The 24,481-nt window shown below is 38.6% G+C and overlaps 1 protein-coding gene across 4 annotated transcripts in view; it reads right to left on the reverse strand.

The window, feature by feature from the left end:
* The window catches only part of dia (diaphanous related formin 1), a 513,998-nt gene that overhangs the window by 58,457 nt on the left and 431,060 nt on the right, over positions 1 to 24,481 (reverse strand). For all 4 annotated transcript variants that reach the window (XM_067134775.2, XM_067134773.2, XM_067134774.2 and 1 more), the window contains one exon: positions 1,030 to 1,284. In XM_067134775.2, coding sequence (XP_066990876.2) covers positions 1,030 to 1,284 — 255 coding nt within the window. The remainder of the gene's footprint in view (positions 1 to 1,029; positions 1,285 to 24,481) is intronic.

Below are 24,481 nucleotides of genomic sequence, written 5' to 3' on the forward strand. Positions count from 1 at the left end.
TAGATTCATTGCCAAGGAGTGTCGGATGGAGACGTCCACCGACATAATTTTGATTGATTATATGATATTTCGAGATGACAGGAAGGTGATCTTTCTCGGATCCTACGTTAAATTAAATGAAGCTATGACATTCTCCTGAGAAGCTGACCGGGATTCTTTTGTGCCGGCCTGGACGCAGGTAATGTCAAAATACATACATACATACATACATACATACATACATACATACATATTCATTATAGGCTGTTGTGCCATTCAGTACTCAGTCTGTAAGCCTCTGTGAATTAATGAAACACCTCCACAATCCTCTATTAACAACTAGCTCTGTTGCCTTGTTTAACTCCACATCTCTTAACATTAAATCATTAAAACCTGAGTCTAAACACTGTCACCTTGGTCTCCCTGTACTTTTCTCACCCTCCTTAGCTGAATCCATTATTCTCCTACATAACCTGTCCACCTCCATTCACATCATATGATCCCTACCACTGAAGCCTGTTTACATGTACAGCTTCTTCCATTGAGTTTATTCCTAACTTAGCCTTCATCTCCTCATTTCAAGTACCCTCCTGCCATTGTTTTCACCTGTATTCACCAGCAATCATTCTCACAAACTTCATGTTATTTCCTTGTGAATAAGATATTGTGAGTCCACCCATATTTCACTCTCATACAGCAAGTTCAATCTGAAAATAAACTGATGTAAAGACAGTTTTGTCCAAGAACTCATTTCTTTCTTACAGAAAATTGATCGCAACTACGAGCTTACTGCATTAGCTTTGCTGCACCATGATTCAACTTCACGTAGTATACTACCATATATAACTGCAAATTTTAGGAGAGGATCTATGTAATATTAATATATCTCTCCTTAGCATTTTCATGAAAACTGAAGAGAGAGAGTGCGCACGCACACGCACGCACGCACGCACGCACGCACGCACGCACGCACGCACGCACGCACGCACTCTCTCTCAGCTGCAATGGTTTGTAATATTATGAAGTATGGAGCATTTAAGAAAAGGATACACTCATGACATCAGAAAATCTGTCATCTTCATTCTGAGGCACTTTGCTGTTACTGAGATCAGTTTCTAGGTTACGAATACTGGCATCCATTTGACGAAGTGTTTTCTGAATTGTTTCCACAGATACGCGTGCTGCTTTATCCACGTGGCTCAGTTCTTCATGGAAGTTTAACAATTCTGGAAACTTATTCTCGATAGCCTCTACAAGGTAGTGTAGCAAAGTAGTTTTGTTTTCCACATCCTTTGTGCTTGTAAGCTGAAATTAAAACAGAACAATCAATGTGGTCGGTATACAGCATATAACACAGAAATTAATATTGGAATTGGTCTTCTACAACAGAAGTCAGCTAAAATTCAAAACAACAGTTACAGCTAAGTGTTCTTGAAAAGAATCTTAAATTTAAAATGTCTGAATTACTGAGTTACTGCGAAGGATATACCTTTATAAATATTGATTTTTGGTATTTTATTTGGCTTGTTTGAATTCAGTCACATACCTACGCCTTTATGCAGCTTAGTAAAATTTTATTTGTTTACATACAGGTAAAAAATGATCACAATAATAATTATTGAATTAATGTCGTAATGGTCCACCTTTTCAATACAATAATATGCAATATTTTTTAATTACATTACTAAACTAGGGACTAGTTTTGGCCTTGGCTGGCAATCTTCAGCCTTATTGTAATACATCTAATAACAAATGTACAAACACACAACTGACATAAAAACAAATGTACAAACACACAACTGACATTAAAATCTGGGATGAACTATGTGTACAATTTGAAAAATAAATTAAGCTGTAAATTCTTAGCACCTGGAGTATACTCATCATCCAAACTCTTTCTTGCATTAATATTCATAGAACTGTTAGTTCCATCACTGTTAATCATTACAATTTCAATTGCAAAACAGGAACTGGTAAATGTTGATTCTGTAGTCAGATCATCAATCACCAAATCTGCTTGAGTGATGTTAGCAGTATGCAAGCCACTGGATGCCACTGACAAGACTACGGGAACATTTAATTTTATTTACGTTGGTTGATGTGGAAACGCCATCTAGCAGTTCTGCGTCAGCTGGTGGTTATTTACGGCGGCGTCAGTGGCTTGCATATTGCTAACACCACTCAAGTAGATTTGGTGATTGATGATCTGACTACAGAATCAACATTTACCAGTTCCCGTTTTGTAATTGAAATTGTAATGATTAGCAGTGATGAGCATACTCCAGCTGCTAAGAATTTAGAGCCTAATTTATTTTTCAAATTTTATAGTTCATCCAAGAATGTAATGTTAATTGTGTGTTTGTACATTTATTTTTATGTTAATTGTGTGTTTGTACATTTGTTTACTTATTGGATGTATTACATTAAGACTGAAGGTGGCCAGCCAAGGCCGAAACTAGTCCCTAGTTTAGTAATGTAATTAAATATTGCATACTATAGTATTGAAAAGGTGGACCATTACAACATTAATTTAATAATTATTATTGTGATCACAATTCAATATGGATCAAAACCATGAAGTTTATATCCTTTGATAAAAAATGATCAGATGAAAATTTCTTAAATCCCTGAGTACAAGTTTATTCACTAGTTAATAAACAGAGCTTTTCCTACTATTTTAGTCTAAATGATTATGATCACTACAAACTGCCATAAAGACTGTTTGTACTTTCCAAGTGTAGTAAATAGAACTATACACCTTCACTGGCAAAGTGTGTATTAGACAAATACATAGTATATTAAAGAGTAAGACATGAAATATTTCACTGCAAAAGACTATAGCAAGGGAAGAGGTATACAGAGTTTGACACTAATTCTTCTGTAGAAGAGTCCGCTCAGTTTTAATCTCAGAAAATGAATTGGAGGAGATAACGCAAATAAACCAAAATTAACCTTATCGCTTGAGTATGAAATGAGCATTAAATATGGTTGTATTAATGCAGATTTAACAAAACTTTATTTTTCCCTTAAAAATGATTTGAGTAGCATCTTCTTACTGAACATCACTAGAAAATTGTTAATAATACTTTAAGTTTGTTCATTCTGTAGGGTAACTATTAAAAATGTTTAAATCAGATAATACAATTAATTTTTGTATTTTACAATCAATTCATATAAAGTACAAGAAATGGATATGGTGTAACATTTGAACACATTTTTAAAAGAAAATAGTATTTTCATCTTGATACACTAATTTTTATAACATACAGTAGTTAAAGCTAAGGATGCACATTAGTGATAACTTCATCATCATCATCATCATCATCATCATCATCATCATCATCATAATACGCAGTTTCCAGCTGTTGGCCAGATCTGCTTGAAACATAAGCCTTTCTATCTCCTCTTGTCTTCCTTTCACTTCTTCCTCTTCACTCTTGCCCAGTCCTCTCCTCTTCTCTGTACACACTTTTCCACTCCTTTTATCCACCTCTCTTTTGGTTTTCCTCCTGGATACCTTTTCCTCTGTCATTCTCATGCCTTTGTTTCTTTATTTGCTAGATTTTTTTACAAGTTGCTTTGCGTTGCACCGACACAGATAGGTCTTATGGTGATGATGGGATAGGAAAGGCCTAGGAGTGGGAAGTCAAATCAAATCCTCTTTATTTGCAAATGAGGTGTCTACCTCAGTGGCAAATGGTACACTAAAATACATTATTGTCAAGCACTAAATTTTAAATTAACAAGAGAAGATTTTTTTTTTCTAGAATACAATAATATACAATTTATGCTAACAATTTTTTTCTATTAAACAAACAGATCATCCTTAATAAATTTATATTGTTTACAAAATTCTACTTATAATATCTCCTATACTTACAAACATAGTCAACTCAAATACAGTATGTGGAATTACTTCAAATAATACTATGCAACTGGTATAAGATTAAAATTTACATTGCATTTATTTATTTATTTATTTATTTATTTATTTTTACCCATTTTGGAACCTAAGTAGCATAACGACCTGCTGCGTCTTAACCAGAGCCCCATTTTGCCACCACTTTTCAGAGTTCCTGAAGGGCCTTCACAGCTACCGTAGCGGTCCCAGGGCCCTCGAAGTCCCCACTGTACTTCACCCCTACAGGCAGTCCCCTACTTTGGCTGTCCAAACTCCATGGACGAGGGGATGGAATTCATTTTTTTTTAACACACATTTTTTATTTACAATAGCCTGCACTGGTCGAATGCCCTCTAACATTTCATTTATTTTCCCTGTTGCTGTTTATTCTCTTCTTGAATACCTGTACAGATTTTGGAAAAGGATCAAACACTACCCCTGGTAAACTGTTCCACTCCTTCACACCGTTCCCAATGAATGAAAATTTACCCCAATCGCTTCTGCTAAAATTCCTTCTAATTTTATACTTGTGGTCAGTTCTGCCAATATAATTATTTTCCAAACTGAAGCCTCTCAGGGATTTCTCCCCATGCTTCTTCTCCTGTATAGGCTCTATATAATCCTATAAGTCTAGTTTTCTCCCTTCTCTTACTTAAAGTTTCCCACCCAAGTTCCTTTAACATTTCTGATACACTACTCTTTCTCCTGAAATCCCCTGTTACAAATCTTGCTGCTTTCCTCTGTACACTATCTATTTCTTTTATGAGGTATTCTTAGTGAGGATCCCAAACACTGTTTGCATATTCCAATAATGGACGAACCATACTTAAGTAACTTTTTTCTTTTAATTCTTTGTTGGATCCTTTAAGTAGCCTCATTATGACATGTAACGGTCTGTATGCTTTCCCAACAATGTCATCAACATGACCCTTCCAGTGCAAATTACTTTCAAATCTCACACCTAAGTATTTGCACTTGCCATCTTTTGGGATAACTACCTCATCCAAAGTATATTCAAATTCAGTTTTAAAGCTCCTGTTTGTAAAAGTTGTAACAGTTGATTTGCCTCCATTAACCTTATGGACAACGAATCACTGTCGAATGAAAAATGTGACTCATAACGTGTAATGAAAAATGTCGCCGCATGTTATGGATTTATCACAAATTATTTTGATCAAACATTCCTTGTATTCTACTCTATGTTTTGTGCATCTTATCTCCATCTATACGTTAGAACTATGCTCCGTTTGTGGTTTCTAGGCAGTATTTTTGACATTGCATTAAGTGTTTAGTGTGTGTTAGTGTTATCTAGATGATTGTTCATCACCTATTTTAAGCATAAATATTTCTTACTGTCGTGCCCTAAGTATCAGCCATATTGCTTTTGCGTGCATTCGATCCATAGATAACACCACAGAACACCGAACACTACGAAGAGAGAAACTTGATATACCAGTATAGGTTTACATTTTTTGCCTTAAGTGTCAGCCATTTTGTTTGACTTGCCACCAATACCACGGTAGTCATGGAGAAGATAGACGCTATGTATAGCCTCTCCAATATTCCTAAGAGACTCAGAGTATGCACTTCTGACCGCGGGGACAACGTTGCTCAACGTCCATAGGTTTTACCTGAAATTTCCCTACACGTGTCCTCTGGGTGGTGCTAGCTGAGCAATAACACTGGTTGCCAGATAATCCTTTGGATCTCCTGGCATAAATCACATCATACAATGGAATATAAAGTCTTTGACAAACAGTTCTTCTGAGGTCCCACTGTCTAGAAAGTTAGGTCATTGCCTGACGATTTGTCAGTTGAATATAGAAGGCAATAGTCGATCTAAATGCCAAGTATTACACAAGATCTTGGTCGATAACAACGTTGACACAGCCCAGATTCAGGAAACACACGCAGGAGATGTAACCGAACTTCTTTCAAGAGGCTCCATACCTGGATTTGAGTTACTAGGTGCCACCTATGACAAGGTCTATGGTATTGCAACATATGTACAAACCAATATAGAAAATGCATATGTTATTTCTATTACTTCTGATTTTGGTATCCATGAGATTGTTTACTGTGGTTAATATTTATAAACCTCCGTGGATAACTTGGCCTGCACATGTACTCCATACTCATAGTCATCCTGCGATATATGTGAGAGATTTCAATAGCCACCGTGAAAAATGGAAATATTCTCACTGCGACAGTGAGAGTTAATGGTGACCTCTCAGACGTCTTTTCTACTTGTGCTGGAGTGCGACAAGGTTGCATTCTTTCCCCCCTCCTATTTAACGTATACAGTGAGTATATTATGAGGGAGATTCTCAAGGACTGGAGTGACGGCATCACAGTTGGTGGCAGGAAAATTAATAATCTCAGATATGCAGATGACACTGTGATTATTGCAACAGATGATCATGAACTAGAAGCCATCATGCGGAGGTTAGACGAGCGAAGCAGAGAATATGGTCTTGAAATCAACAATAAAAAGACCAAAGTGATCATTGTAGACCATTTTAATAACAACAGACCTGCCATAACGAGAATTGCGGATGATGAGGTTGTCAGTCGCTTTGAGTATCTAGGATCTATTGTCACAAATACTGGAGACTGTGAACCTGAGATCCGCAAGCGCATTGCGATTGCGAGGAATTCAACAGCAAAATTTACTCACATCTGGAAGGACACCTCCATCACTTCCAAGACAAAGCTCACCCTCATGTGAACTCTGATTTTCCCTATCGCGACCTATGCAGCAGAAACTTGGGATGATGAAGACGGCGGATTGCCGCAGGATTGATGCTCTAGAAATGTGGTGCTATAGGAGATTACTGCGAATACCATGAACAGCAGACCGTACTAATGAATCGATCCTGCAACAGCTTGGCATCAGAACAAGACTGTCAATCCTTATCAACCAAAAACAACTTGGATATTTTGGTCATATTGCCAGAAGACAGGAGGCAATGGAAATACTTATCATAGAGGGAAATCTTGATTTATTAGTTTCATTTTCCGTATTGATAGTTCTCGTATATCATAGATAAGGTTCCACCTTATCAATACAAGTTTTATTTATATAAGATCCTACTTACAGTACCGGTTTCGACTTTTTATACAGTCATCCTCAGCTGTACATTAGTACCTTCACCAACAATTAACCAACTTTAACTTATGTGAAGGTATTAATGTACAGCTGAGGATGACTGTATAAAAAGTCAAAACCGGTACTGTAAGTAGGATCTTAAATAAATAAAACTTGTATTGATAAGGTGGAACCTTTATTATCTATAATATATAGAGGGAAAAGTCGAAGGCCGAAGACCTAGAGGACGTGCGTCGTTACGATGGATGGACCAAATCAAGAACTTGACCAGGAAGAGCTTACAGCAAGCAAGTCACCATGCCCAAAGCAGAGACTCCTGGAGGAAGATCACCAAAAGGATTGTCGCGTGATGCCACTACACCCTTACGAAGGGTTGGACTAAGAGAGAGATGATAATGGAATAGCTTTGGTTGAATGGACTGAACAACCAACACAACCTCAACCTTGTTTTTGATGCCAAAGGTCTATGTACATTTTGGTCCGCAGCCTGGAAGACGGACCATAATCCCGACCTGTGTTTTGTCTCGTCCGACAATAATCTCTAACCCTTGATAATGTCGAGACAGGTTATGGCAGACTTTCCACACAGCCAACATCGACCAGTTCTTCTGGAAATGGGTCACACTATCCCAATAATAAGGTCCTTTCCACACCCTAGATGGAACTTCAAGAAAGCTAAATGGATACTGTTCTTGGAAAACCTTGATAAATGCGTTGGTTGGATTCCTCCCATAAGGTCCAATTACAAGCGATTTTTTGGTGCTATCATAAGTACAGCAAAGAAATGTGTCCCAAGAGGCTACTGTAGGGAATATGTCCCTGGCTGGACTGAAAAATGTGAAAAACTTTATGAGGAATTCTATGTAAGTAACGACTGAGAAATAGCTGATGAACTGCTATGCCAACTTGACGCTGCAAGACGTGCTAAATGGACAGAGACTGTTGAATCCATGGACTTCCAAAAATCAAGTAGAAAGGGCTGGTCTCTCCTTAGGAAGCTTGGTGGAGGCAAACCACCACACCGTACTAGCGGAGCTGTTACACCTAATCAAACTGCGTCCAACATAGTCAACACTTCAAGAGCTCCTCAAAATAAACAACACACGATCAAAGTTAAGAAGGAATTAAGAGAGCTCAGGATAATATGCACCTTGATTTCTGAAAATTCCACTCCATTCACTCCAGAAGAAGTTACAATAGCACTGAAAGATATGAAAGCAGGAAAGGCTCCAGGTTTCATGGTAGTATTCATCCAGAGTTCCTTCTCAACTGTGGTAAAAATGTAAGAATATGGTTTGCTACATTTTTCACAGCCATTCTTCTATCACGCAATATACCCCATGAATTAAAGAGGGCAAAAATTACTGCTATTCTTAAACATGGTAAACCTAACAACGAACCTCAAAGCTATAGACCCATTGCTCTGCTTAGCATGATCTATAAACTTCTGGAAAGAATTATTTATAACCGTATTTGCCATATCATTTTCGAAAACTTGCCTGTTGAACAAGCTGGTTTCCGCCCACACTGAAGCTGTACAGATCAGATCCTTTCTATGACAACATTCATAGAGGCTAATTTTCAGAAACACCAGAAAACTTCAACTGCCTTCATTGATCTTTTTTTTTTTTTTTTTTGCTAGGGGCTTTACGTCGCACCGACACAGATAGGTCTTATGGCGACGATGGGATAGGAAAGGCCTAGGAGTTGGAAGGAAGCGGCCGTGGCCTTAATTAAGGTACAGCCCCAGCATTTGCCTGGTGTGAAAATGGGAAACCACGGAAAACCATCTTCAGGGCTGCCGATAGTGGGATTCGAACCTACTATCTCCCGGATGCAAGCTCACAGACGCGCGCCTCTACGCGCACGGCCAACTCGCCCGGTCTTCATTGATCTAACAGCAGCATATGATACTGTGTAGAGACAAGGATTGATTCTCAAACTTCTATGAATCATTCCATGCCTGCACATTGGAAATCTTATTAACAACATGCTCAGTAACAGAAACTTCCTGGTTTAAATTAGTAATAGTATAAGCTCGCTGAGGAATCTTAGAACAGAATAATTTATTGTCGTTAGGCAACTGGCAGTTGCAATGGACAGAGTCATAGGTGCATAGTTACAAAATATTACAAGTATCTCATTAAGCACATAAAATTAATACAGCTATATACACAAGAGTTAAAATAAACATAACACTATTCGCCTAAGAGAGTGATAAATAACTACTCATTTACCAACGTATTAGGATGGCATTGGCCTTTACTACCCACCTTGAAACAGTGTTATTTTTTCTTCAAATTCAGATACTGAGTAGAAGCTATTGGATGTCACCAATTTTTAAGGGTTCTTTTGAAGTTACATAGGGGCATATCCTTTAGTTGGGTAGGTAGTTTGTTGAATAATTTAATACCATTATACCTATAGTTTTCTTGCGTTTTCCTCAGCCTAACATGTGGTAAGTCTAAATCGTTCCTGTATCTTGTGCCATATGAGTGTACATTTCTGCGAGTTGTTAGGTCGATGAGATTTTCTTTAGTATTGAGTATACTATGATAAATGTATAATGAGGGAAGAGTCATAATTGCAAGGTCTTTGAACATAGGCCTACATGACTCCCTTGTGGCCTTACCTTTAATACATCTTATTGCCTTCTTTTGCCACTTGAACACATCTTGAGCCCCTGTTGAGTTACCTCATAACATGGTATCATATGATAAGTGTGAGTGAAAGAAGGCTTAGTATGCACTCATCCTGTGACTACTACTAACTGATCCTTTAAGTCTGCGAAGCAAAAATATCACTCTAGCTAGTTTTGTACATAACTTTTGAGTGTGTGTGTTCCAGGTTAGTTTACAATCCAGATACAATCCCAATAATTTGACAGAATTTTGATCATTATTACCCAGACCTGAATTAATTAAATGAAAGTAGATCACTTCTGTCTTGTTATTATTTAGGATAAGTTTATTTACCTGCAGCCAAGAGGACGATATGTGTAGCATTTCTATCCTTTCCTCCTCAACATATTTTAAGTCTTTGTTGTTTGTTTTGATAGTAATATCATCTGCATAGAGCATTGACCTACAGGGTAAATTACTAACAATATCATTTATATACACAAGGGAGAGGAAAGTTTCTATAACTGAACCCTGAACCACCCCTGTTTTTACTTTGAGAGCCCCAGATAGTTGATTTTCTACCAGTACAACTTGATACCTGTTATTGAGGTAGGATGTAATTAATAATAACTCTAAATCTTTCACGCCATAGTAGGCTCTGTGCTGGATCTTCTTTTGTTCTGTTTATATATAGCAGATATGCCAGAGACTACATCTAGGAAGTTTGGGTACGCAGATGACTGGGCCCTTCCTGTTAGCCACATAGACTTTGAAGTTACTGAGGATATTCTAACCAGAGATCTATCTACTATGGGGCGATACTTTCGTGACTGGAGGTTACAGTCAAGTGCAGCAAAGCCAGTAGTTGCTTCGTTCCATCTCAACAATAAACAAGTGAATAGAGAACTGAAAGTTCACTTTGATGGCAGATTACTCTCACATACCGAGTGTCCAAAATTTCTAGGAGTCATTCTAGATAGGACTCTAAGGTTCAAAGAACATCTTATCAGAATTGCTGCCAAGCTCAGAACCAGAAATAATATCCTGCAGAAACTGTGCGGCACTACGTGGGGATCAACAGCTTCTACACTTCGGACTTCTGCCCTTGGACTAGTTTATCCCGTGGCTGAATATTGTGCACCAATCTGGATAAACAGCGCTCATGTTAAGCTTGTTGATACTCAGCTCAACCAAACCATGTGTTTAATATCAGGGACAACTAGATGTACTCCAACATACTGGCTGCCATCATTAAGTCACATACCACCTCCATCCGTGAGAAGAGAACAAGCACTTATCAAGGTGTACAATAATACATGCAACAATTCTTCTCTTTCTGTACATTTTGACCTCCCTGTTATTAACATGAAAATACTTCGCTCTCGCCACCCTCCATTGAATATTGCAAGGAAGCTTGCTGAAAATAATTTCAACATGAATGACAGCTGGAAGCAATTATGGAAGACCTCTGCAACACCAGAACAGCAAGCTATGCCACGCACCACATCTAAGCCACTAGGTCTTGAGCTCGCCAGAAAAATTTGGTGTACTCTAAACCGAATCAGAACTAATTGTGGCAGATGTGCAGACTCCCTTTATAAATGGAAGAAAATTCCATCTCCCGAGTGTAATTGTGGTTCAGCATATTATCCAAGAATGCCCTCCAACAGCCTTCTCAGGAGATCCAGCCAAATTCCTGATGGCTACTCAAAACGGCGTTAATTACATTAGAGATACCAATCTGACATTCTGACCTAATGTGTTCAGATGTGTAAACAGTTTTAAAATACTTTTATTGTGAAGAGATTGTAAACCATACAATAAATATATATATAAATGTTTTGGAAGAAATACTTTTCCTGAAATACTAATAAAATGTATTATCACCTTAACGTTACATATTGTGTTTAGTATGGCATGCCTCGAAACAGGGGTTGAAGCATAAGGGTACATTTCCGCAGGCAGCACATATTGTTCTTATGACTTTCCTGACACCGGCTTAATACATGATAAATGAAGATAACATAAACCTAAATTTTATTGAACCATAGAATGTAAAAATAATAACTGCAAAGAACAAATTACAGTAGTATCCATAGAGGTTATTGAAGTAAATGAATCCACCTTTCTAAGAATAAATAGGTTAATGTCCTGTGCTGCCCTCTGACAACAAAGAATAAACTGCTCTCACTTCCAACACCCCCACTAGGTTAGAGGCAAATTACCAGCCACATCTTCCGAATGCATATCTGATGCTTTTCTCTTGTGAGAGCTTTTGTCAATGAGTCAGCTTTCATCTCATCTGATAAAACATGACCATAAATCAATGGCCTTGTTCTCCAACATCTCTTGGGTAAAATGGTATCTGATGGTGAAGTGCTTACTTCTGGCATGATTAGCACTCATTTTGGCTAGATCAATAGCACTGTGATTGTCACATGCTATTACAATAGATCTATTTGCAGACTTGGACTCCACAAGTCCTCTGACAAATTGCCTCCTGGGTTGCCGAACTCAGTGCCATGTACTCTGCTCTTGCTGTAGAAAGTGAGACAGTGGGCTGTTTCTTGCTGCTCCATGAGATTGCTGTGCCCTGGAAAATGAATACAAAACCTCCCACAGAACATCTATCTTTCTAATTTCCCCAAACTGTGTCACAATATCCGCTTAGGCCTTCTGCAAGATTTCTTAAAAATTCAAGTTTTGCATCTAGTGTTTCCTTTAAGTACCGGAAAATTTGCTTCGCTAATGTCCAGGGACCTTGCCTGGGTTGTTATTAAATAAGCTGACATGACTTACAGCATAAGTAAAGTCAGATCTTGTTCCCTGACATGCATATAATATGCTCCTGATGGCTTCCTGATAGCAAACTTTCTTAATCTCATCGATTTCCTTTGCATTTTCGGGAGACATATTTTTGGTCAATTTCTGACCTTTGTCTAATGGAGTAGTAGGGTATGTTGCTATCATTCATGCCAAATTTTTGATTACTTCTGATTGACCCACAATTTTCTTCTCTTCCTATCACAAGTAATCCTGATGCAGAGACAATTTTTAGCCTCACCTATGTCTTTCATTCTAAATTTCTTCATCAAGTTTTCCTTGGTGTCATTTTAAACCTAAATGTCATTCGAAAAATTTAACAGGTTGTCTACATAAACTCTAATTATGATTAAAAAAATTTCCAGGTTGCTTTACGTCGCACCGACACAAACAGGTATTATGGGAACAATGGGACAGGAAATGGCTAGGAGTGGAGAGGAAGCAGCCATGGTCCTAATTAAGGTACAGCCCCAGAATTTGCCTGGTGTGAAAATGGGATACCACAAAAAACCATCTTCAGGGCCGTCAACACCGGGGTTCAAACCCATTATCTCCGGAATACTGAATACTGCTTTACCAATTAAAAGTATTTATATGATCCTCCTCTTCAGTACAAAACAACCAACTACATTACATAGGACGATATCTATGCATATTTCAATCTAATCTAAAGGCCATTCTCAGTAGAAGCTCAATATTACATTTATATGAAATTAAAAATACTGTTGAAGTGTGTGGAATTAAAATACAATGATCATGATTGACAAAGTAAAAACATACATACATACATACATTATCATTATAGACTGTTATGCCTTTCAGCGTTCAGTCTGCAAGCCTCTGTGAATTTACTAATCGTCGCCACAATCCTCGATTTGCAACTAGTGTTGTGGCCTCATTTAGTTCTATACCTCTTATTTTTAAGTTGTTGGAAACCGAGTCTAACCATCGTCGTCTTGGTCTACCTCTACGTCTCTTACCCTCCATAGCAGAGTCCATTATTCTCCTAGGTAACCTATCCTCCTCCATTCGCCTCACATGAGCCCACCACCAAAGCCGGTTTATGCGTACAGCTTCATCCATCGAGTTCAGTCCTAAATTAGCCTTTATCTCCTCATTCTGAGTACCCTCCTGCCATTGTTCCCACCTGTTTGTACCAGCAATCATTCTTGCTACTTTCATGTCTGTTACTTCTAACTTATAATAAGATATCCTGAGTCCACCCAGCTTTCGCTCCCGTAAAGCAAAGTTGGTCTGAAAACAGACCGATGTAAAGATAGTTTCGTCTGGGAACTGACTTCCTTCTTACAGAATACTGTTGATCGCAGCTGCGAGCTCACTGCATTAGCTTTACGACATCTTGATTCAATCTCACCTACTATATTACCATCCTGGGAGAACACACAACCTAAATACTTGAAATTATCGACCTGTTCTAGCTTTGTATCACCAATCTGACATTCAATTCTGTTGAATTTCTTACCTACTGACATCAATTTAGTCTTCGAGAGGCTAATTTTCATACCATACTCATTGCACCTATTTTCAAGTTCCACGATATTAGACTGTAGGCTTTCGGCACAATCTGCCATTAAGACCAAGTTGTCAGCATTGGCCAGACTGCTACTACATTTCCACCTAACTGAATCCCTCCCTGCCATTTTATACCTTTCAGCAGATGATCCATGTAAACTATGAACAGCAAAGGTGAAAGATTACAGCCTTGTCTAACTCCTGTAAGTACCCTGAACCAAGAACTCATTCTACCATCAATTCTCACTGAAGCCCAATTGTCAACATAAATGCCTTTGATTGCTTTTAATAATCTGCCTTTAATTCCATAGTACCCCAGTATGGCGAACATCTTTTCCCTCGGTACCCTGTCATATGCTTTCTCTACATCTACGAAACATAAACACAACTGCCTATTCCTCTCGTAGCATTTTTCAATTACCTGGCGCATACTGAAAATCTGATCCTGACAGCCTCTCTGTGGTCTGAAACCACACTGGTTTTCATCCAGCTTCCTCTCAACGACTGATCGCACCCTCCCTTCCGAGGTGCCAGTGAATACTTTGCCTGGTATACTAATCAGTGAGATACCTCGATAGTTGTTGCAATCCTTCCTGTTCCCTTGCTTATAGATATGTGCAATTACTGCTTTTGCCCAATCTGTAAAAACATAATGAGGTAAAAAATCCTCTCGTCTGAAAACTCATTTGATTGACATAAAACTTGCTGATTCTTTAAAAAAAAGTGAATCTCTGTGTTGCACAGCGTAGTGAGACCATAAAAAAGGGAATAATAAGTGTGCATCATCTGTAACGGGGAAAAAAAAGAATGAATATCGTGTGAAAAGACAAGGCTCAATCAACTTACTTGTTAAAAGGCTGTCGTCTCAAATGGTGCGACCTTGTTGGTCTCATGTCAAATTGACACTAAGCTTGTGTGTAGCTTACAGCATGTCATAGCTGAAGTGGTTGGGTGGGGAAGAAGAAGGGGCAAGGAGGAGGGGTATATCGTCCAATCTAATACAGATGGTTGTTTTGTATTGAAAAGGAGGATGATATAAATATTTATAAAGTGATAACCGTCAATACGGAATGAGATTCATAACATGCAATACTGAATACTGGACACACTTAAGTGACTGCAGCTATCGAGCTTGGTATATTCTTATGTTCCACTCTTCTTATGAATATGCAGGGATCTACTTTTGAGAGTACAAAATCCACTTGCTTCAAGGTTAAAATGAGTTTTTGATACCAGGCTTTAAATGCCTTGTTTCATTCCATATAAAGCCTTTTTTAATCTGCAGACCTCTTCTGACCCTTGTTTGTTGAATCCCTTCGGTTGTCTAATGTAGATTTCTTCTGATAGATCTCCATGAAGAAAAGCAGTTGCAACATCCATGGGATCGATTTCTAGATCATAATTTACAGCTAATCCTTGGAAATAGCAAATTAAGAGTGCTGTATTACAGGTGTGTAGATATCCTCATAGTCTATACTGTACCAGGAAAGCGTAGGTCCTGGTCCATAGTTATCAAAAGAAATGTTGTTCCAGCATGTAAGATCCGTCCGACGTACGAACATCTAAGTAAAAGAATGTTCCAGTATGTACCCGACTCCACGAGTGCGCTAGGCGGAGTCAAGTGACGTCACCTGTCGTTCAAAGCTCACCTCCCCTAGAGATATTTCTCGAAAATATCTTTCTTTTCGCAAGTTTTCAACGCCTGTACCAACTTTAATGGAACAAACGCTAAATGGTAGCGGACGTCATGAAAATTAACCTCTATAAATTTCAAATTAATCCATCCTATGGTTGCTGAATTACAATGATTTAAAATCTAACAGAAATTACGTACTCACGGTCACATGACCGAGAGAAACTACCCCTCCCAGCGCCAGCTATATATGCCACTGGGTCAAGGCTAACAGGTAGTTGTTGTTGTGTGTTGGGTTGAGTTCAGTTCATTGCAAGCAGTCCAGTCTAGCAGTGCAGTATGTGTATGAGTAAGAGAGAGGGGAGACTGGCCCTCACATAGTATGTTCATGCAGTCTCGAAGACAGTAACTGTACGTCGTGTTTCGGGGAGACGAAATTACGGGCTAGTAAATCGCCATCGTACTTGAAAAAAAAAGACGTCGCACCGTAAGTAGTCTATTGTGCCGCGACTATGATATAACTTACAGACATTTCAAAGTATAACACGTACGAAATCAGTGAAGTTCGAAGTTATATATTGGACATTCACAACATGACGTGTGGACTTAATTAATTGCACACAATTTTAAATTACCAACAGAAACTGTCGTGTACAGTAACTTTAACTACTCTAGAACTTATTTTCTAACATAGCACATCCTTGGACTATGTCTTTTTATTTATGTGCCATATTAGGACTTGACGTGTTACAGTGATAAACTTAGTGAAAGTTAAGAACTTTTTCTAAAATAAGATAGTCCTATCAACATTAGAGAATCAGTGTTATCTGTCAGGACGACGATTTAAAGACTGTGGTTAGAGACGGTCATGAGAAATATTACGTGTTGGCACTGTGTTGGACGTTCTCAGTGACAGTTTAAAATAGTGTTTTCTTTTGCAACAAGGACTGTGATCACTCATTGGACATCCTAAAATTAACATAGTATCTGTAAACACTACTTGCATGTTCCGTGTGTTAAGATCATTTCCACGAGCAGCAGAAATCTTCAGAAAATTCTACAAGATCCAACTACCTTCAACATCATTTCATCTACGACGTCAATGTGGTTTCTTCGTGGAACTTCAAGTTTGAGTCATCATCCGCACCCGCGGAATGTTCCAGATTCTCATCAGTATTCGTAAGCCAAGTTTTTTTTTAATAAGTGAGTAGTCACAAACTGACTTTCTTTTTTTTTTCTTTCTTACCAATCGTGAACAGTGGTTTACCCAGTGCTGCGTGCGACGATACTTCGTAGTTTTCCACCATTACTCAAAATTCATCTTTTAATGATAAATCTATTTTCAAAATCTATTTCACATAAGGAAGACTCTAGGAGTTTCAAGTGTTCTATGTTTCAAGGCTCACAAACTGAGAAACTCTCAACAGAAGTTCAAATTCTTATTTTCAATTATAAGTGTGTTCATGTCATGTCATAATACTTAGAAAGACTTTAGGTGAAAAACTGACTCTTTATGTTTTCGCAAAAGACTATTGGATCTGTGAGATTTATTTATTTTCACAAATTGCATTCAAGAAGATTTACGTTAACCCTTTTGATTTCAACAAATTATTTGCATTCTATATCGACATTGCAGGGTGGTGAATTGATTAACATTATTAATAAATTGTTTGAAAAAGGGTATAACCATCTATTATTCGCCCTACGAGTCTATCCTGCTCTGTACCGGCTCCAGAAACCAACTTCCACTACCTGAGATCCTTCTCATGCCTTACGCCCCGAACTTTTACTGGTACAATACCCTTCTTTGAACACATCCTTTAACAACTAAATGGGCTTCATAACAAAAGTTTTCATCCCTGTCCCCGCATTTTATGTTGTTTGTCGTTACAATTTGCATTATGTGCATGGCTTAATGGAGTAGTAGCTATATTGCTGTCCATTCATGCCAAATTTTTTGATTACTTCTTCGATGTATGTTGAAGGCATTTGCCTGGTAAGAAAATGAGAAATCACAGAAAACCATCTTTAGGGCTGCCGACAGTGGGTTTCGAACCCACTATCTCCCGGTTTTCTCTTTAATACCCCCATTTAGAGTCACAAACTCTTCTTCCTTCAGGAATGTCCATGAGCTCGCATGTATGATTCTTCTTTAGAGCTTTCATTTCTTCTTTCATTGCCTTGAACCAGTAATCACCACCTGGTTTAGCAAGTGCTTCTTCTTCTGTCTGAGAATATGACGTATGAGCTGTGACTTGGTATAACACATAATCTTTCAGTTTTTATGGAAGATGGTCTCTGGTTGAACAAAGAGGTCATTCTAAATCTCTGTCATTATTGTGAACTAACCTACATTCGTTTGTGTTGGTTCAAAATCAGAATGACTTCCATAAATTGATTCCTCTTCCTCTTCTTTAGCTTCATAATCATCATAGTTTGATTCTCCTTCTTTTTCTTCAGCTTCATGATCCTCACTAGTTAACAGAGTTTTATTTCTCATCAGTTATGGTTGGGATTCTTAGATTCTTTGTTCATGGCGGTTTTCCTTTCATATTGCCAATGAAAATGACATACTTTCATATCATCACATCTTCAGTTTCTTCTTTCAAAAGTCTATTTCCTTTTGTTACAGTTGATTATCTGACAAGGATACATTTTTCAGGCTTTGCATCTCATTTTTGATGTTTTTCTTTAGGTATATGGGCCATAACAAAACTTCGAAATACTCTTACATGAGATAAACTTGGCTTATGTTCAGTCCAACCTTCTCGGGGATCATTTTGTTCTTTAAACCTTTTGTTGGTGACAAATTGTAAATATAGGTCACCGTCGAAACTGCTCCTGCCCAATATTATTTACCAAGGTCTACATAAAAAATAAATATCAAGCTTTTCAACCTTGGTTCTATTAAGTCTTTCCATAATTCCATTCTTTTCTGGACTGTATGGAACTGTAAGGTGATGGTGAATTCGGTTTGCCTATCAGAAGTTCTTGTAATTAATGGTTAATATATCTGGTCCCATTCTCAGAACGAATGGCTTTGATCTTATTTTCCGTCTGCCTCTCTGCAAATTTAATGAATTTTAAAAATGCATCTTTAACTTGATTTTTTGTTTTCATGTTTGTGGGTTACTGTAGTCACGTCCTAGTTCGTGAACCATGGGCAACGGCTGAGTGGCCTAGTAAGTGGTCCTGAGAGTCGGGATACCAGTTGCTATGGAATGAGTGCTCAGGCGGCTAGGACTATACAATCCACCGGTGGTCCATAACCCGTTAGAGGGGAGACCCTCACTTGGACTATGTGCAAGTAGGGTAGCATCCTGCTTCATGAATCGACCGAGCTCAGAACATTTTAAGCAAGCCTCGGACCTATGGGAGTAACGGAGTCTCACTCCCATTTGACAGGCGAGGGGCTCCTTGGAAACAACTTGGCGAACGAAATGGAATTTGATGGGGAGCTATCAATATTAATGGGGCTTATGGAAGAAAGAAAGTAGAACTGGCTGAGTCAGCAAAGAGGATGCATCTGGATGTGCTAGGAGTAAGTGATATTCGGGTAAGGGGAGATAACGAGGAAGAGATAGGAGATTATAAAGTGTACTTGACGGGTGTTAGAAAGGGAAGGGCAGATTCTGGGGTAGGGCTCTTTATCAGGAATACCACTGCACGCAACATAGTTTCTGTTAGGCACATAAATGAGCGAATGATGTGGGTAGATTTGTCAGTTGGAGGAATTAGGACAAGAATTGTGTCCGTGTATTCACCATGTGAGGGTGCAGATGAGGATGAAGTTGACAAGTTTTATGAAGCATTGCGTGACATCGTGGTCAGGGTCAACAGCAAGGATAGAATAGTCTTAATGGGCGATTTCAATGCAAGAGTTGGGAATAGAACTGAAGGATACGAAAGGGTGATTGGTAAATGTGGGGAAGATATGGAAGCTAATGGGAATGGGAAGCGTTTGCTGGACTTCTGTGCTAGTATGGGTTTAGCGGTTACGAATACATTCTTCAAGCATAAGGCTATTCACCGCTACACATGGGAGGCTAGGGGTACCAGATCCATAATAGATTATATCTTAACAGACTTCGAATTCAGGAAATCTGTTAGGAACGTACGAGTTTTCCGGGGATTTTTCGATGATACAGACCACTATCTGATCTGTAGTGAACTAAGTATCTGTAGGCCTAAGGTAGAGAAAGTGAAATCTGTCTGCAAACGAATAAGGGTAGAAAATCTCCAGGACGAGGAAATTAGACAGAAGTTCATGGATATGATTAGTGAGAAGTTTTGAACAGTAGACAGTGAACAGGTTCAGGATATAGAAAGTGAATGGGTGGCATACAGGGATGCTGTAGTAGAAACAGCAAGGGAATGCCTAGGAACAACTGTGTGTAAAGATGGGAAAAGGCGAACATCTTGGTGGAACGATGAAGTGAGAGCAGCTTGTAAACGTAAAAAGAAGGCTTATCAGAAATGGCTCCAAACAAGGGTCGAGGCAGACAGGGAGCTGTATGTAGATGAAAGAAACAGAGCGAAACAAATAATTGTTGAATCCAAAAAGAAGTCATGGGAAGATTTTGGTAACAACCTGGAAAGGCTAGGTCAAGCAGCAGGGAAACCTTTCTGGACAGTAATAAAGAATCTTAGGAAGGGAGGGAAAAAGGAAATGAACAGTGTTTTGAGTAATTCAGGTAAACTCATAATAGATCCCAGGGAATCACTGGAGAGGTGGAGGGAATATTTTGAGCATCTTCTCAATATAAAAGGAAATCATCCTGGTGGTATTGTGAACAGCCAAGCTCATGGGGAGGAGGAAAATGATGTTGGTGAAATTATGCTTGAGGAAGTGGAAAGGATGGTAAATAAACTCCATTGTCATAAGGCAGCAGGAATAGATGAAATTAGACCTGAAATGGTAAAGTATAATGGGAAGGCAGGGGTGAAATGGCTTCATAGAGTAGTAAAATTAGCATGGAGTGTTGGTAAGGTACCTTCAGATTGGGCAAAAGCTGTAATTGTACCTATCTATAAGCAAGGGAACAGGAAGGATTGCAACAACTACCCAAGTGTCTCACTGATTAGTATACCAGGCAAAGTATTCGCTGGCATCTTGGAAGGGAGGGTGCGATCAGTCGTTGAGAGGAAGTTGGATGAAAACCAGTGTGGTTTCAGACCACAGAGAGGCTGTCAGGATCAGATTTTCAGTATGTGCCAGGTAATTGAAAAATGCTACGAGAGGAATAGGCAGTTGTGTTTATGTTTCGTAGATCTAGAGAAAGCATAAGACAGGGTACCGAGGGAAAAGATGTTCGCCATACTGGGGGACTATGGAATTAAAGGCAGATTATTAAAAGCAATCAAAGGCATTTATGTTGACAATTCGGCTTCAGTGGGAATTGATGGTAGAATGAGTTCTTGGTTCAGGGTACTTACAGGGGTTAGACAAGGCTGTAATCTTTCACCTTTGCTGTTTGTAGTTTACATGGATCATCTGCTGAAAGGTATAAAATGGCAGGGAGGGATTCAATTAGGTGGAAATGTAGTAAGCAGTCTGGCCTATGCTGACGACTTGGTCTTAATGGCAGATTGTGCCGAAAGCCTACAGTCTAATATTGTGGTACTTGAAAATAGGTGCAATGAGTATGGTATGAAAATTAGCTTCCCGAAGACTAAATTGATGTCAGTAGGTAAGAAATTCAACAGAACTGAATGTCAGATTGGTGATACAAAGCTAGAACAGGTCGATAATTTCAAGTATTTGGGTTGTGTGTTCTCCCAGGATGGTAATATGGTAAGTGAGATTGAATCAAGGTGTTGTAAAGCTAATGCAGTGAGTTCGCAGCTGCGATCAACAGTATTCTGTAAGAAGGAAGTCAGCTCCCAGGCGAAACTATCTTTACATCGGTCTGTTTTCAGACCAACTTTGCTTTACGGGAGTGAAAGCTGGATGGACTCAGGATATCTTATTCATAAGTTAGAAGTAACAGACATGAAAGTAGCAAGAATGATTGCTGGTACAAACAGGTGGGAACAATGGCAGGAGGGTACTCGGAATGAGGAGATAAAGGCTAATTTAGGAATGAACTCGATGGATGAAGCTGTACGCATAAACCGGCTTCGGTGGTGGGGTCATGTGAGGCGAATGGAGGAGGATAGGTTACCTAGGAGAATAATGGACTCTGCTATGGAGGGTAAGAGAAGTAGAGGTAGACTAAGACGACGATGGTTAGACTCGGTTTCTAAGGATTTAAAGATAAGAGGTATAAAACTAAATGAGGCCACAACACTAGTTGCAAATCGAGGATTGTGGCGACGTTTAGTAAATTCACAGAGGCTTGCAGACTGAACGCTGAAAGGCATAACAGTCTATAATGATAATGTATGTATGTTATTTATTTATTTATTAATGTCAGTAGCACAATATAGATTGTAGATGCATATTACAAAATTAAATAAAATACACTAAATTAAAATATTTACATAAAATTATATACGTATTTACAAAATATCGGCCCAGAATGTGGCCACATTTACAGCACTGATACTGGCCTGTGCTAAATCAAGTTGTGTGCATTTAATAGGGCATAGAGGGCAATTAATAAAGTGCCTTGTTGTTTGTTCCACGCTGTATTCACAAAGGGTCTGATCCCCCTTCAGGAGACCCCCTTTCTTCATATTGTCCTTGGAACTTCCAACGCCTGCTCTTAGTCTGTTCAGTGCCTTCCATGTATTCCAGGTTTCTTCATGACCAGGAGCTTTTCCTCCAATTTTAAGCATTCTGATTCCGGAGTAGAAGTCTGATCTTCTTTGCATCTGCACTAGTGGGGAATGAGGAGTGCATAAAACTGTTCCTGGGCGTCAATCAAGTTGGTGGTAGTTTGTGTCCATGTATGGGGTGGGCTGAGCTGGTAGAAGCCCTTAACCCCTCCACATTTGCAGCTACTTTGCGTCTGATCTAGAGGGGCTATTCCTGCAAGGGAGTACAGCTTGTCTGTTGGTGTTGGTTTCGGACATCCTGTAATATGTCTGCATGTTTCATTCAGGGTGACATCCTTTTTGGCATGTGTAGATTTATACCAAATGGGATAAGCATACTCCCCTGCTGAGTAACAAAGTGCTAAGGCTGTTGTCCTAGACGGCTGATTCTCATACACCAGTATGCAACCTCAGTATGGTCTCTGCAGTGTGCTGTTCATTCTAAAGGCTATTTTTAGACCAAATATTAGCTACTTTGTATGTGTTCTTGTTTACATAGTTGAGAACCATGTATTCTTCTCTTTCATGTGTGGTGATTTCCTGGGCATCTTCCCTTTTGTTTATTTAACAGTTTATATACTGTGCCCGGAGGGTGGTGGTTTTCTTTTGCGATTTGTTAAATTATTTGTATCGGATCATTGAAATTTGTTTGCGTTCATTGGTATGGAAAAAGCTCTGTGTATCATTGTATTCAGTCCTGCTACATTGTGTAACATTTGAATGGGCTTCTTGTATACTTTGTATGACAGGTTGTCATTATTAATACTGATTGTGATGTCTAAGTACTTCGTTTCCTTGTTGAGAATGTGATTGACTTGTGTAAAGAATTTAGTGTGCATTTATGACGTCATTATCGTATATGCATAATACCTCACCTACGTATCTCCTCCAATGTAAGATTCCTTTAGAACGCTGGCCGGTTAAAAAAATCTTTTCGAAGTTATTTAGAAAAATGTTAGCTATTATACCAGATAATGATGAGGCCATGGCTAACACTTCTTTTTGACGATAGATTTTGTTGCTGAATGTAAAACAATTTTGGTTAACACTGTTATAAGAAGGTTAATAATTTCTTTGGTCTTTAGTAGTTAAGCATTTTCTTTTAGAAGGTTTTCTAACATTTTAATAGATTCAAAGCATATCGGACATGTGCTCTCTGTTAATTTTAGTTAATTTAGTTCTTTAATTAGTTCTGACTGTTTTTAATAGATCTACCTTCTTTAACACGTTCACTGAGTATTAGCAGAGCGTGACATACCCTCCAACCTGAGCAAATTATTTGTGTGGGACTCTTTAAAAGTTGTAATCATCGAAGTTTTGTACGCTGTACGAACTCGTGGACTTATCTCACTCATGCGCCTGGTATGTGACCTGCACGGTGATTGAAATCGGGAAGTAATACTGGTCAGCAGACGGATCATGCGCCACACGCGTCGGTAAATTACAGTGCATTATTTACCTCGGATAGCAAATAAATGCATAAAGTATGTATATTCATATTTACACTTCTCTATTACAGAATATGACAGAGAAAAATGAAATACTTTGGCTAATTGGGTGGATCTCGTGATGTTGAAGGAACCACATTGTCGGCCATTAGAAAAAAAATATAAATAAAATGACATAAGCATCACGACGTAGTCAAAAATGATTACTGCACGTTCTTTCAAGTTACTTATAAATGTGATGAGGAATAAATAACAATTAGAAGTTCTTTCGTGCTCTACACATATACTGTATGATGCAAGAATAAACAACAATTACAAGTTCAGTTATTTTACTGAACATATTGCAGTAGTGGAATTTATTTATTTCAAAAACGGAACCACTGTAATTCTCCTGAAGAACTAATAAACAGAAAATGCAGTGTCTTTGCTCGCATTGAAGTGGTCTTGCTGCTTAAAGATCCCATAAATGAATGATGACATAAGACGACAACTCAGGAGAGGAAATACGCGGGAAACGGAATATGCATGCGCAAATATGGCTACGGATGAATCTGCTAGTAGACTGGACTTACACGATGTGCGGGATGACAATTAGAGCCTTTTTAAGCATGAGGGAAACCTGTGATTTACATTTCCTAGCAACTGTCCCACGACGTGCTAGGCGCGTGCTCCGCA

The sequence above is a fragment of the Anabrus simplex genome, chromosome 1 (genome assembly GCF_040414725.1).
Source record: "Anabrus simplex isolate iqAnaSimp1 chromosome 1, ASM4041472v1, whole genome shotgun sequence".
NCBI classification, from domain to species: Eukaryota; Metazoa; Arthropoda; class Insecta; order Orthoptera; family Tettigoniidae; genus Anabrus; species Anabrus simplex.